Source organism: Cyprinodon tularosa, unplaced genomic scaffold (assembly GCF_016077235.1).
Source record: "Cyprinodon tularosa strain WSP-4 unplaced genomic scaffold, ASM1607723v1 ctg50, whole genome shotgun sequence".
Taxonomy (NCBI): Eukaryota; Metazoa; Chordata; class Actinopteri; order Cyprinodontiformes; family Cyprinodontidae; genus Cyprinodon; species Cyprinodon tularosa.
Genome location: NW_024039230.1, coordinates 911,221 through 924,962, shown reverse-complemented (window position 1 = coordinate 924,962; position 13,742 = coordinate 911,221). Strand labels below are relative to the sequence as shown.

Genomic DNA, 13,742 nt, shown 5'->3' with positions numbered 1-13,742 from the left:
AAAACACATAAATTTCTTTTAGAGCCAAAATAGGGCAAATTAAATCACGACCCCTTACTTAACAGAAGTCTAATGTCTAATAATCTATCCCTGTCACCCTAAAAAAACAGGCAGGTGCTAAATATTCAAGTTACTCACAGATAAGTATATTAATGGGAAGTTTGGTGGAAGGAAAACATAACACTTAAAATTTTATACGAAACAGCCATAAACTCAATCTAAATAGAATTAGCAGAGCAAAGCAAAGCCTGCACATGTCATCAGTCTTTTTAAATAACTTTCTGATTTATTAAATTTTAGGCTTCCATTAAAGGCCAAGATTACAAAAATAAAACACTTAAAATATATGCAAATGTAGGTGATACATCTAATGCATATCATATGAGCACTTTTTTATATTCATTACTGTAATAAATCCAATTGTTTTTACAACCCCCTTTATAAGATACTTTGCTGCAAACATTTGCCATCTACAGTGTAAAGGAGGGGGTTACTGTAAGAACCAATATTCACACTCAGGAATTATTATTTTCAATCAATATTCATTTACTCACTGAGTCTATTGACTCCTTTCTGAAGTGATACTTCAGGTCGTCCATCTTGCGATGGAATAGTGTGAATTATCCATTTTATAGCTTCACCCATATGAGTCTTGATAGGCCCCACAGATACAGTGGTAAATAAATATTTTTAATAAAACAACAAAAAAAGGGAAATCAATGAGTGCTTCCTCTGATCCTTCTCAGGCGAATCAATCATCATCTGCTCCACTGACGGTGTGCTGCTGGAAGATGTTGCTGCAGCTAAAGAGAGAGAGACAGACAGAGAGGGGTTTGCAATCTTTCTCTAATACATCTCGTTTTGGAATCACTTCTCATAATGGGGTCATCATTTCATCACTGAGCCAATCCAGAGGTCTGTCATTAAAACTGGGGGCAGTGAAGGTGGGATGTGCAAAAGCAGAAAAAAACCCTTTCAGGTGGAAACACACACTCACTCTCGCATGATACATCTTCATTTAAGTCACTAAAGAAGCAAAGAAGCAAGCAGACTTTAAAGCCGTATCAGCACATTGTGGTTCCAGTGCATTTGATTTTTTTTTCTTTTTGTTGTGTGTAAAAAAAAAAAAACGCAAAAAATAAAGGTAAACAAGACATTTACAAAAAAGAAGGTAATTATTAACTACTGATAAGTAAAATGTTATACTGTATGATTGGATCTTGAAGGAGCATGTGATCCTTCTTAGGGATTTCGAGAAGATGTCCTCATCTGAATGGCTTTTTAAATACATTTTTTTTAATGGAAATTTGCTGTTGAAAAATGAAACCTTTCAAAACAATAGAATAGAATAGAATAGAATAGAATAGAATAGAATAGAATAGAATAGAATAGAATAGAATAGAATAGAATAGAATAGAATAGAATATTAGTTATGGTACTACAGGGGATTTTTTTAAACATCAGGTAGGGAGAAGTGTATAACAAATGCAAAATCCAGCTATAAAAAAACGACATACTTATATAAAATGAAATGTTCAACTGAATAGGATGATATGAAAAAAGTACAAAATTGGCTTCTACAAGTGTAAACACAAAAAAAGAAAGAGACAACTTTCCAAAAATATCTGAACAACTAAAATAATAATACAGAGAACAGTAAAAACTAACCTGTTCTCTATTCAGGCTGCAGTGCATATATGTTTAATCATTTAATAACCCTTGGAAAGAAAAGCAAGGTCAATAATAAATTACATCCATTATTTGCCGCAGATCTCCCCAAAGCATTTGGAGCGAAAACTGTTTTGAATTTCAATTGGCTTCCAAGTGGCAAAAGCCCTCAGCTAATACATCAAAGAAAAATTGGTGTCAACTAATCGGTTTAGGACACAGATTTAGAATGGTTAAAAATCCCATGAATACGTCAAGCATTTTTTTTTTCTTTTTCCTGTACACCACTAAAGACTTTGGGGAGCAGCGCAGCTGACCTTGCGCGCTCCAGAAACCTGTCCGCCACTCGACATTAACTGACTGTTTAACTCCATCCAGCCGCGCAATTAGTCCGCCACAATGCATAATGTTGTGTAATAATAGCCTTTATATCCAATTTAGATTACATTTGCTCCCTCAGGCATTTTAAGTGGCATGCATCATCTTTCATTCGTTTCTAAGCCAGGAAAAGCAGTTTCCATGCGTCAAAGACAAAAAAAAATCGATGGAGGAGAAAAGGGATGGCGAAAATATAAACAAAAAACAAGAAAAAAAAAAGATGTCATCCCTTTTTTACGCATCAGAAAAAAATGGCAGACGCTGCTTACCTCCTCCTTTATCTGCGCGGAATTCAGAGGCGGTATCAGTTGCTATAACTCTGCTCCTATTAAAAGCTGCGTGATCTTCAAATTATGGCTCCTACTTCAGGGGAGGCGTTTCTGAAACAAAACACACCAGGAAACAAGACACACTCTCCAGCCCTTATGACAAACAGCCTGTATAAACGCAATGATATAAAAAATGATTGCATATGACAAGTCGAAAGAAGGATGCATCGATTAGTTCCTGTTTCACTAATAATGTATTTCACATATCAGTAAAATAATAGACCTTTTTAAAAACTCTTTGCAGAGAAAGTTGAAATACTTAGTTGACTCTCTTAACAGGTTTCATAATATCAGTGTCATCTGATCAGGCTCTTTAGTAGAGGCCGCTTTGTGTGCGTCGATCCTTCTCTCTCCCCCTTTCTCCTCTCCTCTCTGTGACTCTCCTGTCTAAAGTCTGAGTGTGCTCGCACTGTGTAACGCCGTCATCACTCTTTGCTCTCTGGAGGGGTTTCAGAGCGTAAGAAGCACGTGACAGAGTGTGTGCACACACTCTTTAGCAGCGCCTACAGCGATCCCTTTCGGCTTATCTGAGACTTGAACTGCATTCAGCCACCAAAATAATTAAAATAAGGTTAATTTATTTAATTACGTGCTTAAAAAATAACATTTATAATAATCATTATTTATAATTATTGCTTAAAATTAAATTGAAAGTATCTGAATATTAATCTTGCAATAAATTTAAAGAAAAAAAAAAGTTCCGACATCTGTTGCATTTTGTTGTATTGCTATCCTGCATTTCAGAATAGAAATGTATCTGTTGAGATCAAATGAGATTACACCCACTAGTCCAGGCGGATTTGGTGTAGTTGGCACTAATCTGCCCCGGCTTCAGGGTTTATGACTTTCTGAGAGCGCGTATGCGGCTGGTTTAATTCAGGATCCTCTGCAAAAAAAAAAAAAATATATATAGTCTCCGTCTCAGTTAAATCTGTTAAAGTATAACGTTAGGTAGGCTATTTACCCTTAAAGAAGGTGCTACTGTAAAGATAAATATCTTGCACAAAATGCATAAAAATTATAATGATAACATTGATTCCTTAATGCAAATATAGGCTACTTTACAGCCGTTACTGTTACTATTCTGAGATACTAATGGATTTGGCGTTAAAGAAAGCAGATATAGAGCACCCCCCCCCCCACACACACACACACACACACACATGCGCGCGCGCGCACCTTAATATGCGAATGTTAAATCGTGCTTTGTTCATTTCTGCCTGTTTAACGCAGGAAATATGAAGGGAGAGAAGAATTCGTTAAAGAAAGGTGCCTTTTTCGCCTTTTTGTGTCATGCAAGACCCACAACTCCTGCATAACACATCCGATGTAATTGTGATTGATCAAGTGTGAAACTGAGGATTTCAATTTTGTGAAAAAAGTGAGGAAAAGTTGAGAGCTGTCCAAAAGGTGGGATGCCAGGGCGCACTTCAGGCTCAACGCATCTAGCCTGGTTAAAAAGGGGGAAAATGAGATATTGAGAATGAGAAGGCTTGTTAGTTAACGCGCGAGAAGGGAGGAGGTAATGAAGAGAGAGAGAGAGAGAGAGAGAGAGAGAGAGAGAGAGAGAGAGAGAGAGAATGGGTTTGGATAAGCGTTGTGGTTACCCAGCATAAGCTTGCCTTTCCCTTCTGTGACTACTCCCCGAGAGGAGGAGCGTGCTGTGCAGCGCAGTAGGCGTCAGGATCCTCAATTTCCAACTTAGCATCTTGGCAGGACGTTTTCCCAAGCAAAGCCCCCAGTCCGATCGGTGAAAAAAAAAAAAAAACAACAACAGAAAAACCACAAATAAAACTTCTGCACGGGCATGAGAGCGACGGTGCAACACAGATAAAGGAGCAGCGCGGTGAGAACTCCTTCGACCGTCAGAGGCTGGTTGGCTGGCAGCGATCAAAAATAATCCGCCTCTTTTTTTATTTCGGCTTTTTACTTTTTTCTTTTTTTTTTTTCTTGCTCTCTGCGTTGTCATCTGCAAGAAGGGGACAGACAGCGGGTTCTGCACTCACGTAGCTCATATGCGCTCCGACAGCAGCGCATGAGAAGACACAAGAAAGCGGGAGAAAGTGCGCAAGTTTAAGTGGCTTCACACTCTCCGGGCTCCAGCATGGCGTATCCTCAGGGCTACTTGTACCAGCCGTCCGCGTCTTTAGCCCTGTATTCCTGCCCTGCTTACAGCACCAGCGTCATATCAGGACCCAGAACGGAGGAGCTTGGGAGGTCCTCTTCGGGATCGGCGTTTGCGCCCTATGCTGGATCTACCGCGTTCACCAGCGCCTCTCCGGGCTATAACTCCCACTTACCGTACAGCGCGGACGCAGCGGCGGCTGCCACTTTCACCTCATATGTGGTGAGTAGGCTAAATTAAAGGTGATTATTGATTAAAGGATCCGCTTAATCGAAGTGTGAAAGTTGGTTAAAAAAAAAAAGAAGCGGCTGCTCTTTTTAAGGAAAAGTAAAACAATATTATATATATATATATATATATATATATATATATATATATATATATATATATATATATATATATATATATATATATATATATATATATATATATATATATATATATATATATATATATATATATAATTGTTTTTTATTTATTTTAATTTATTTTTTTCGCTGAGAAACAATCTCAGTGCTTTGTAGGCTGCAGAAGCTCCGTGTGATTAGGGCTAATAGGTCACTTTTCATAAGTATATTAACTGCGTCAGCTGCACAACCCAACTCCAGCAGTGAAAATTCTATTTGGCATTTTGGATGTTTTTTTTTACTTTCCTCTTTATTCTGAGATAACTTCTCCGATTGCCTTTAATGACCGAATAACGAAAAAATACACATAAATAAAAGCTAACTAAAATAAAATAACTAATGTCATATTATGGCTGCGGTTTATACTTTTTATTGGTAGCTGCAACACATTCAATACTTCAATTTCGGAAGAACATTCCTAAGGAAGTAAATGATCATAAGTGATTTAACAACAGTTACGCAAAATTTTATAAAAATTCGTTTTGCTGCAATTAAGGTGGTGCCTTTGTTTGCGTCAGCGTTTGTTCTACAGTCCATGTCATTTTTGTTTGATACATTTTGCAACTGTTTAAAATGTGAAAATATATGTTTAGGTATTTACTTTTTTAATGATTTTATTTCAGAGCTCTCCCTATGATCACACAACGGGAATGGCAGGCTCTATAGGATACCACCCTTACGCTGCGCCCCTGGGCACCTACCCTTATGGTGACCCTGCATACCGCAAGAACGCAACGCGGGACGCCACCGCCACCCTGAAGGCTTGGCTCAACGAGCACCGAAAGAACCCTTATCCGACAAAAGGGGAGAAGATCATGCTGGCCATCATTACCAAAATGACCCTCACACAGGTTTCCACCTGGTTTGCCAACGCCAGGAGGAGGCTAAAGAAGGAGAACAAGATGACCTGGACCCCTCGGAACCGGAGCGAGGACGAGGAGGAGGACGAGAACATTGACTTGGAGAAGAACGATGACGACGAGCCAAGCAAGCCCATCGACAAGGGAGACTCCACAGACACAGAAGCAGGTCGGTGTTGCAGGAGAAAAAAAAAAAGGGCAAAAAAATCATCAATTTTTCATCGCAGTCGTTTCCACTCATGGCGCAGAATTGATTGCTGGTTAATGGTGGTATATAATTTATAATGAGACGATTGCTTTAAATAATAATCACCTTGAACTCCCCTCGTTTGACTTTTCATGGGCTGAAATTGCTGGTGACGCACAGTGTTTAGCAGTCAATTTATCTTTAACGGCATAATAAGGATGCAAATGCTGAAGTGGGCTGGGAATTCAAGTGAAAGTGCTTTTACTGTGATTATTTCTGCTGAACTCCTATTTTGCTCTAAATTTTTCTGATGGAAATGCAATTTTTAAAGAATAGTCTTTAATTATTGTAAATATGATGTATACTGGGACAATTATTGATAAGGGAATTAATTATTTTTAAATATAGCCTTAATAACTATGATAGTGTTTTGTTGCCCAGTGATCAAATAAAAGTCTTTTTTTTCCAGGTCTGTCAGAATTGCGCGTTATATTTCATGGGTAGTAATTCAATTCTTTCTGTGCGCTTTAGATCCCAGACTACTGAACCCAGGGGACATTGGCTGTGACAGACTTAAAGAAGAGAGCCATAAAGAAACGGATCCCCTCTTGAGCGACTCGGAGCTAAAAGAGCAGGAGGAGCGGACTACAGAGCTGCTGCCGGATTCTGCCAAGCCGACCACCTCGTCTCCACCGGCGGCGCCCCGGGGGAATCAGGCCGGCGCTCCGCAAGACAAGCCTTCAGATTTGAGCCTCCCACAGAACACGGTGACCAGCAACGTGACCTCGGTTATCCACTCCCCCCCTTCAGCCCCGAAACCCAAACTGTGGTCTTTGGCAGAGATCGCTACGTCTTCAGACAGGTGTAAGGGCAGCGGTGAGGCGCAGCAGGCGTGCCCCGGCTTGGCTCAAAGCGCGGTGCTGGGCACCAACGCGTCTCCGTCCCGGTCCTCCCCCCAGTGCGCGCTCCCCAACAGCACGGTCCTATCCAGGCCTCTGTACTACACCTCTCCTTTCTACCCTGGCTACACGAACTATGGTGGCAGCTTTGGACCCATTCACAGTAACCACGGCTCGGTGACCACGGGCTCCACGACACATTTCAATGGATTAAACCAGACTGTGTTAAATAGAGCAGAGGCCTTGGTAAGGGAGAGCCAGAAAGTCAGAGGCCAAACACATGTAGATCTTTGTAAAGACTCCCCTTATGAACTAAAGAAAGGTATGTCAAATATTTAATACCTGAATATTTTCCACCTCCTCACGGACTTTTATTTATTTTTTATTTTTTTGTGGTTGCTTAAAAAAAAAAAAGTAAAAACAACAAGAAGAAAGATGAAGCACATTCTGAGAATACAGTTATTTTCTGAGTAAGTGCTTATCTTCAAAATATGTTTAGTTTCTGAATGGTTAATCATAAAAAAAATGTAACAAGAATGGTCTTAATCGCTGCAGCCGCCTATTTGTATGAAAGACTAACATGTATATTTAATGTAGCTTTTTGTATTTAAAATGGACAACACGCTATCTTTGAAGTAAATTATGGAGAAAAAAAACTACACACTTGTGCAGAGGTTATTTCGGCATTGCTTGATGGTTTCAAAGAGCTTTTGAGGCCAGTTAATAGGTGCAAAGTTTCACTTGCAGTTTGCACGATGACAGGTGGTTTAAAGGTAATTAATCATCAGTACACACGCAGGTCTTTTGTTTTCACATATTCTTTGAAAGTTTTGTTTTTAACAATCAGATTTTAAGGTTTAATTATATCCTTAAATTATTTATTTGATGCACGAGTTACTAAAACTGGATGTTGACAAAATAGCAGCAGCAAAGTGCAGCCATTTAACCCAATTACCTTTTCGTGTTCTACGCAGAGCAATCAGGTGCTGAACCTCGGTAATGAGGAGGATTTTATGCCAAATTTAAACCTCATTACTATTTTCTAAGGCGTGGCAAATCTGTTTAAAAGGGAAGCGACCATGCATTTAAAACACACTGGCCTATTATATATTGGAGAGCCTCTTTTTCCTTTTCATTAAATCGTACTTGGGATGTGAAACTCTGTAGAATGTTGCCATGCAGGCAGCAGAAACAGAACCATTATGAGAGTGCGCAAACCAGTGCTCTCCCCATAACTCTTCCAACTTCTGCAGGTAGGTGTCACACTTGCTCTTAAAATTTCAGGGAGGGGTTGGGTAGAGGAGTCTGGCAGTCCGTAACGGAAACCCATTTATTATGGAATTGCTTGGTTAAAAAGAATTGCAATATAATAATAATAATTATAATAATAATATGATTTATATATCGATAAAATGAAATCAAAAGGAGAATTACTGGGAGGAAAATCAAATCATTTCATAAAGATATTAAAGAGTCCATACCTGCAGAGGAAAAATAAACAAATAAATAAAAATTAAAATGAGGAAATCTGGTTTCATGTATGGGAAATTTTAATTAATTAAAAATATGTAGCCTAACAAAAAAAGTTGAAAACATTGCTTAATAAGGAAAATAATTGGATATAATATTAAACCATGTCTTAGGCCTCTAATCCAAAGGGCCATATTTTCTTTTTTTTTATTTTACAGATATTTTTTATTCGTTTAATTTTGTTTATTACCTCCTTTTAAATGACATTGAAAAGGCATAATTATTATTATTGATGTCGTTATTGATGACCTCTACTGCAGTGGGACGGCGTTCTCCTGTTTATGGCCGCCATTAATCTCTATAGTTTGCTTTTTCCCCTACTTCTCCGGCGTGAAATCTCCCTTTAGGTTTCTATAATTCCCTTAGCCTTAATGTCCTCCGCTCAGCTCCTCTTTTTTAATCTGACAGAGTGTGCAGGAGCAGTGATTGCGACACATCAGCCAGCTAAATAGCATAATTATGTTTTTTTTTTCTCCCCCCCATCATCTTCTTTCTGCTGCTGTTGATCCCCGGAGGGAGATGGAGCTGTTCCGTGTGGCTCCTCTGAGTCTGTTTAGGAGTTTTATTACAAAACACAACCAAATTACGAGTATGAAGATATACAAATATATTTTATTTAAGATGTTATTATTATTATTTGTTTCATTATTACGGTGCATTAGGAATTTATTTTTTCCCAAAGAAAAAGTTGGAATGCTTGATTTCAGAACGAAAAATTAGATTTATTTAGAAATATTTTTATTTATTTTCTTATTTTACTGAGCTACAATTTATCAGTACGCAAAATGTATTATTATTTTTAGTTGTTATCTGTAGTCCCGAAATTCAAATGTAATAATTAGTGTTTGGTATTAATTCAGTTATTTTATCATTATCGTTATTAGGCTATAATAAATATATTATTATTAGAAAATATAGGGATTTAACATATTTAATGTCAATATAGGCCTGTTTTATAATGCTGTGCTGCTGAAGGGTTTGTGCAAGAATTAAAGGCCTAACTGTAATTATCTTCAAGTTTCTGGGGAGGAAAATGAAGATGAAAAAGAGAAAAATCACCCTCCAAATTAATATAGACTGTATATAATCGTTGATTATTCTTGTTCTCTTTCCCTGCGTGATAAAAGCCAGTCAATTAACCCCAGATTACTGGAGGAAGCGGAGCGGCAGAATTTGCAAGCCTTCATCGGAGAAGGCATAACAGCCTGCAGGGGAGATCCTCCCTGCAACTTTTCTCCTCAACTCCTTCCCCGGCTTCCCATCCGCTTGAATGGCGTGTCGGTTCATTGTTGGGATCGCGACAATTTGAGAATACTAAACAGGCTGGGAGCCGTTCCCACGTGTTAAAATGAAGGGGGGAAATAATCCGACAGGGGGAGAGACTACAGAGGGAGAAGAGAGCCTCCTTCACTCCAACTTTAGAACCTAACAAACGAATCTAGTTAAAATATTTTGTTTAGCTTTTTAAAATTTTTTTTCTATTTATTTATTTTTTTAGTTTAATGTAACCACTGATTATTGGTCACAGCTGTCCCCAAAACACGGCTTATTAAAACCAATTAAAACAAATGTTTGTTATAACATTTATAAAACATTTTGTATAAAATTAGCTTCGATTATATCGAAATAGCTGTTACAAAAAGACAAAAAACGCACAAATACACACAAAAAAATTTAAATAATTAAAAATGGTAGACAACTCCGTGTCTATTTGTTTATGAAAACTGATGAGATGGACTTTTTTTTTTCTTTTTCCAAATAATTACAAAACAGCTGATATAATATAAAGTAATCACAGGAAAAACGTTAATTTTAAATTGTTTAGTCAGGCAGGCAAAGGCATAGGCCTATGTGTATATATATATATATATATATATATATATATATATATATATATATATATATATATATATATATATATATATATATATATATATATATATATATATATATATATATATATATATATATATAAATGTGTGTAGGCCTATGTGTCAGGGATTTTTTTTTTTCGCTTCTTTGAGACCAAAGAAAACACTAAGAGTTCTCCTTTGCTGACAGATATGTTTCCTAATACCATTATAATATCGACGCCGACCAGTGGAGTGGATTTCTGAACTCCTCTGCGTCAGTCCGCAAGGTGAAATCAGAACCTGTTGATTTACGCACAGAGCACGGAACATCTTATATAAACAAGCCTATTGATGCAACAGGACTTGGTTGTTGGGAGTCGGATTCAGCTGGAGAAGCGTAAAAAGACACCGGCTGTATAGCTGACCAGCTCGGATCATTCGCAGGGGTCAAGCTCATGAGCTGAAACCCAAGCGATGCCAAGTGGGGTCAAAAAAAAGGAGGGTGGTCAGAAAAGGTTTTAGTCTACCTAAGATATTTTGAGAAGGTCAAAAACCAATTCACTTAACTGTGAACTGAGTGCATGACTTATATAGCCAGGTTTTATGAAAAAAAAAAAATGACCTCAGTGTAAACTGAAACCAAGGAGTAACCTGTTTATGTTAAATGGTATTATAAAGCAGTCTTGAACCTGCTCTTGGGGCTCAGACAACATGGCAGAGAGTGATTTACCACTGTTTTCTCCCACTTCACCGACTGTTTTTCTATTTCTCCATATAGAGCCCCCTGGGAGAGATTACATGTGTAATTTTCATCTCTGAGGTGTTTCAGGTGACCAAACTCCAAACATAAAACATTTTTGCGAAATACGAAAAAGAAAAATATAGATGAGTGATGGACTATGAAGCCCTTGAAGGGCTGAGACCCATGGACCGCCATGTGTTGATAAAAAGGGGTTTATCTGGATTTAGGTGAAGATAATGACACAATTAGCTCAAATTCCTGAACTGCTTCTACAGTGCAAACAAGAAGCTTAATTAAACTTAATTGGAGACACAATTTGCACTAACACACACATGCACATTCATAAAGCTCTCCTCTGAAAGCACCTTGACTCTTTGAAAGGGGACCAATCTGGTCTGACAGCAGTGTGGTGTGAGCTTCTGACCCTGTGACTGCAAAGGGTCTGTGTTCAGTGGCCATGTTAGGGCTCGCTGAAGTTCACTCCGAGGGGTGCTGCCCTGCCCTGGGGGAGGTGACATGCACAGACACTCACACATATATGCAGGGAGGGACCTGTGGCCTAAACTCTACGCCAAAGCCCCTCAGGTATGCATGGTCATAGAGCAGTAAATGTGTGTATCCAAGTCCCAAGGTGGAGACACCAGAAGACTCTTCTTCCTCAAAACATGCACAGGTTTCCCTACATTAAAGTCTGCTTTAAAGGTGAGCAGGTTCAATACACAATCATACATATGCAATCTTGAAACATGTATGGTTTGCACTCATCCAACACCCCGAAATGTTTTATCCCACAGAGATTATGTGATTGTCATTTCAACCAGTAAAATAAAAACTAGGATTTTATAATTCTTGATTTAGAAGCTCTAATCTCACAAAACCTACAGCTGTGAAGAAGATTGATGAACTGTTTTCTTTCAGTGACTTCACAGGGTCCACAAGGGAGGAGGGGAACTGAGCTGCCTCAATGTTTATTTACATTTGCCCTTTTTAAATGATCCCTTTCTTCTCAACATCTGCTCCACATTACCACACAGATATCTGTCCTAATGACCGCTATAATGCCCGCGCTCACACACACAAGTCCTGCCTATAACATTACCATTATGCACCATTCATCTGGGACACTTCACCCTCCTCAAACCACCTTGCACAACAAATGGACCTTCCCATACTGTTGACCCTTTTTTTGTGCCAAGCTTCTAATTTTGTGTTCTCCTAGTTTGGTGTAGTCGGATAGATGCAAATGGACCCTCACTTAATTGAATTGGCTCTCAAGATGGAGGTGAAAGAGGGAACTAGTTTTTCTACTCCAGGTTATTCAAAGCTCTGCCCAACTGCCCTGGATGGTAAAAGGTTTACACACAATGTTTGGTTCAGTAGTTGATGATGCTTTTTTTTTATTTCCAGCTAAATTAAACAATAATTCATAACAAATGTCTTCTATCACTACAAGAAAAACAATCTTAGAAAAAAAGATCTAATCAAATTAATACAATCTAGCCATATTCAGCACATAAAAGAGAATCAAGTAAGATGCATTTACGTTTATTTATAATACCAATTATAGATACACATCTATCAAACAAATACATGCATTTATCCATTAAGTTTTCTGCAGTTCTGCTGCTTGAACATTTTAAAAGATTACATCTAAAGAAAATCTTTCAATGGGTTGCAGCATTTATTTATTTTTATCTTTCGAGGTGCCTCTTTTTTGGATTACAGTAATTCAGCATCAGCTCCGATCAAACAACACAAGGAGAACGCATGAAGTAAAAAATTAGGGGAAAAACAAATCAAACATAAGCACTAAAACTACATCAATATTGAGCTAAAAGCTGTATCTGTTCAGAAAAGTTTAAGAGTTAACCTCTTACACCCTCAGAGGGTATAAATAAATTTCTGCCTGACAAAAACACACAAAAGTAAATCACTTATAGCCTCACAGCTATTAGATTTATGAAGAAACTTTTGGTACGTCTGTAAAGGTAAGATGTCATAGAATGGTTTTCTGGTGTCAGCACCATTGTAGCTTTGACCCTGCCTGAAATATTAGGGACAAAATACAAAATATTTTGCATTTTTTGAACCTCGCCAAAATTTTCTTTGAAATAAACATTGCAAAACACTACCAAAATATTATTTATAGCACAAAAAAGTAGTACAGACTTTTAAATCTAAATGTTGTGTAAAAATATACCAAATTTGGACTCAATCAGATGAATCATATTTATTTTAGAATGGTATTAGTGATAAAATTTCTTAGGCGGAGAGGCCATTTTGGCACATTTATCCAAAAATGTCACCAAACCGTGCCAAATGTGTTTTTTTACATCAATACTGGGGGTTTGTTAAAATTACGAGGTCACGTAGCAGCTGGACCCACCGGTGGGTCCGTAGGGTTCTAGGGGTTAAGATGAAACCAGACAAAACAGGAGAAGTTGTAGAAGCCATTTTAATTCTTATGCCACACCAGTCGGGTGGTAATGCTGTCACAGAAGTAAGGGAGGTAGAAGCGGAAATAGTAAGACTAAAACAGCAAACTCAGGGGTTAGAAAGATGCCATTTAAGGCATTTAATTGATCTACACAAACAGTGAAAAGGAGCAAGATCTACTGTAAAATCCATAATAAACTGAATAGCTTTAGAACTAACAATGTAACTTTGAAATTCGTTATTGTTATTATGTTTGTTCTTGTGCATTTAGGGAGGGGCAAGTTCTGTGCTAGCTCACATGTTTTAACATGCTAGTTTATAGCTGGTT

The 13,742-nt window shown here is 37.9% G+C and overlaps 1 protein-coding gene and 1 long non-coding RNA gene across 2 annotated transcripts; one reads left to right on the top strand and one right to left on the bottom strand.

Annotated features, from left to right (window-relative positions):
• Nucleotides 1-669: 669 nt before the first annotated feature.
• Nucleotides 670-3,003, bottom strand: LOC119795132. The gene is made up of 2 exons (XR_005282294.1): nucleotides 2,316-3,003; nucleotides 670-803 (listed from the first exon to the last, which is right to left on the bottom strand). It is a non-coding gene; the product is annotated as an uncharacterized LOC119795132 (long non-coding RNA).
• A 982-nt stretch (nucleotides 3,004-3,985) lies between these two features.
• Nucleotides 3,986-7,509, top strand: irx5a (iroquois homeobox 5a). The gene is made up of 3 exons (XM_038302962.1): nucleotides 3,986-4,722; nucleotides 5,531-5,936; nucleotides 6,486-7,509. The coding sequence occupies exons 1-3, from the start codon at nucleotides 4,480-4,482 to the stop codon at nucleotides 7,190-7,192; spliced, it is 1,356 nt and encodes a 451-aa protein (XP_038158890.1). The 5' UTR covers nucleotides 3,986-4,479; the 3' UTR covers nucleotides 7,193-7,509.
• The last annotated feature ends 6,233 nt before the right edge of the window (nucleotides 7,510-13,742 follow it).

Coding starts and splice junctions, on each gene's coding strand:
- irx5a (XM_038302962.1), top strand. CDS start 4,480: ATGGCGTATCCTCAGGGCTACTTGTACCAGCCGTCCGCGTCTTTAGCC. Junction 4,723..5,530: donor CCACTTTCACCTCATATGTG/GTGAGTAGGCTA, acceptor ATTTTATTTCAG/AGCTCTCCCTATGATCACAC. Junction 5,937..6,485: donor CTCCACAGACACAGAAGCAG/GTCGGTGTTGCA, acceptor TGTGCGCTTTAG/ATCCCAGACTACTGAACCCA.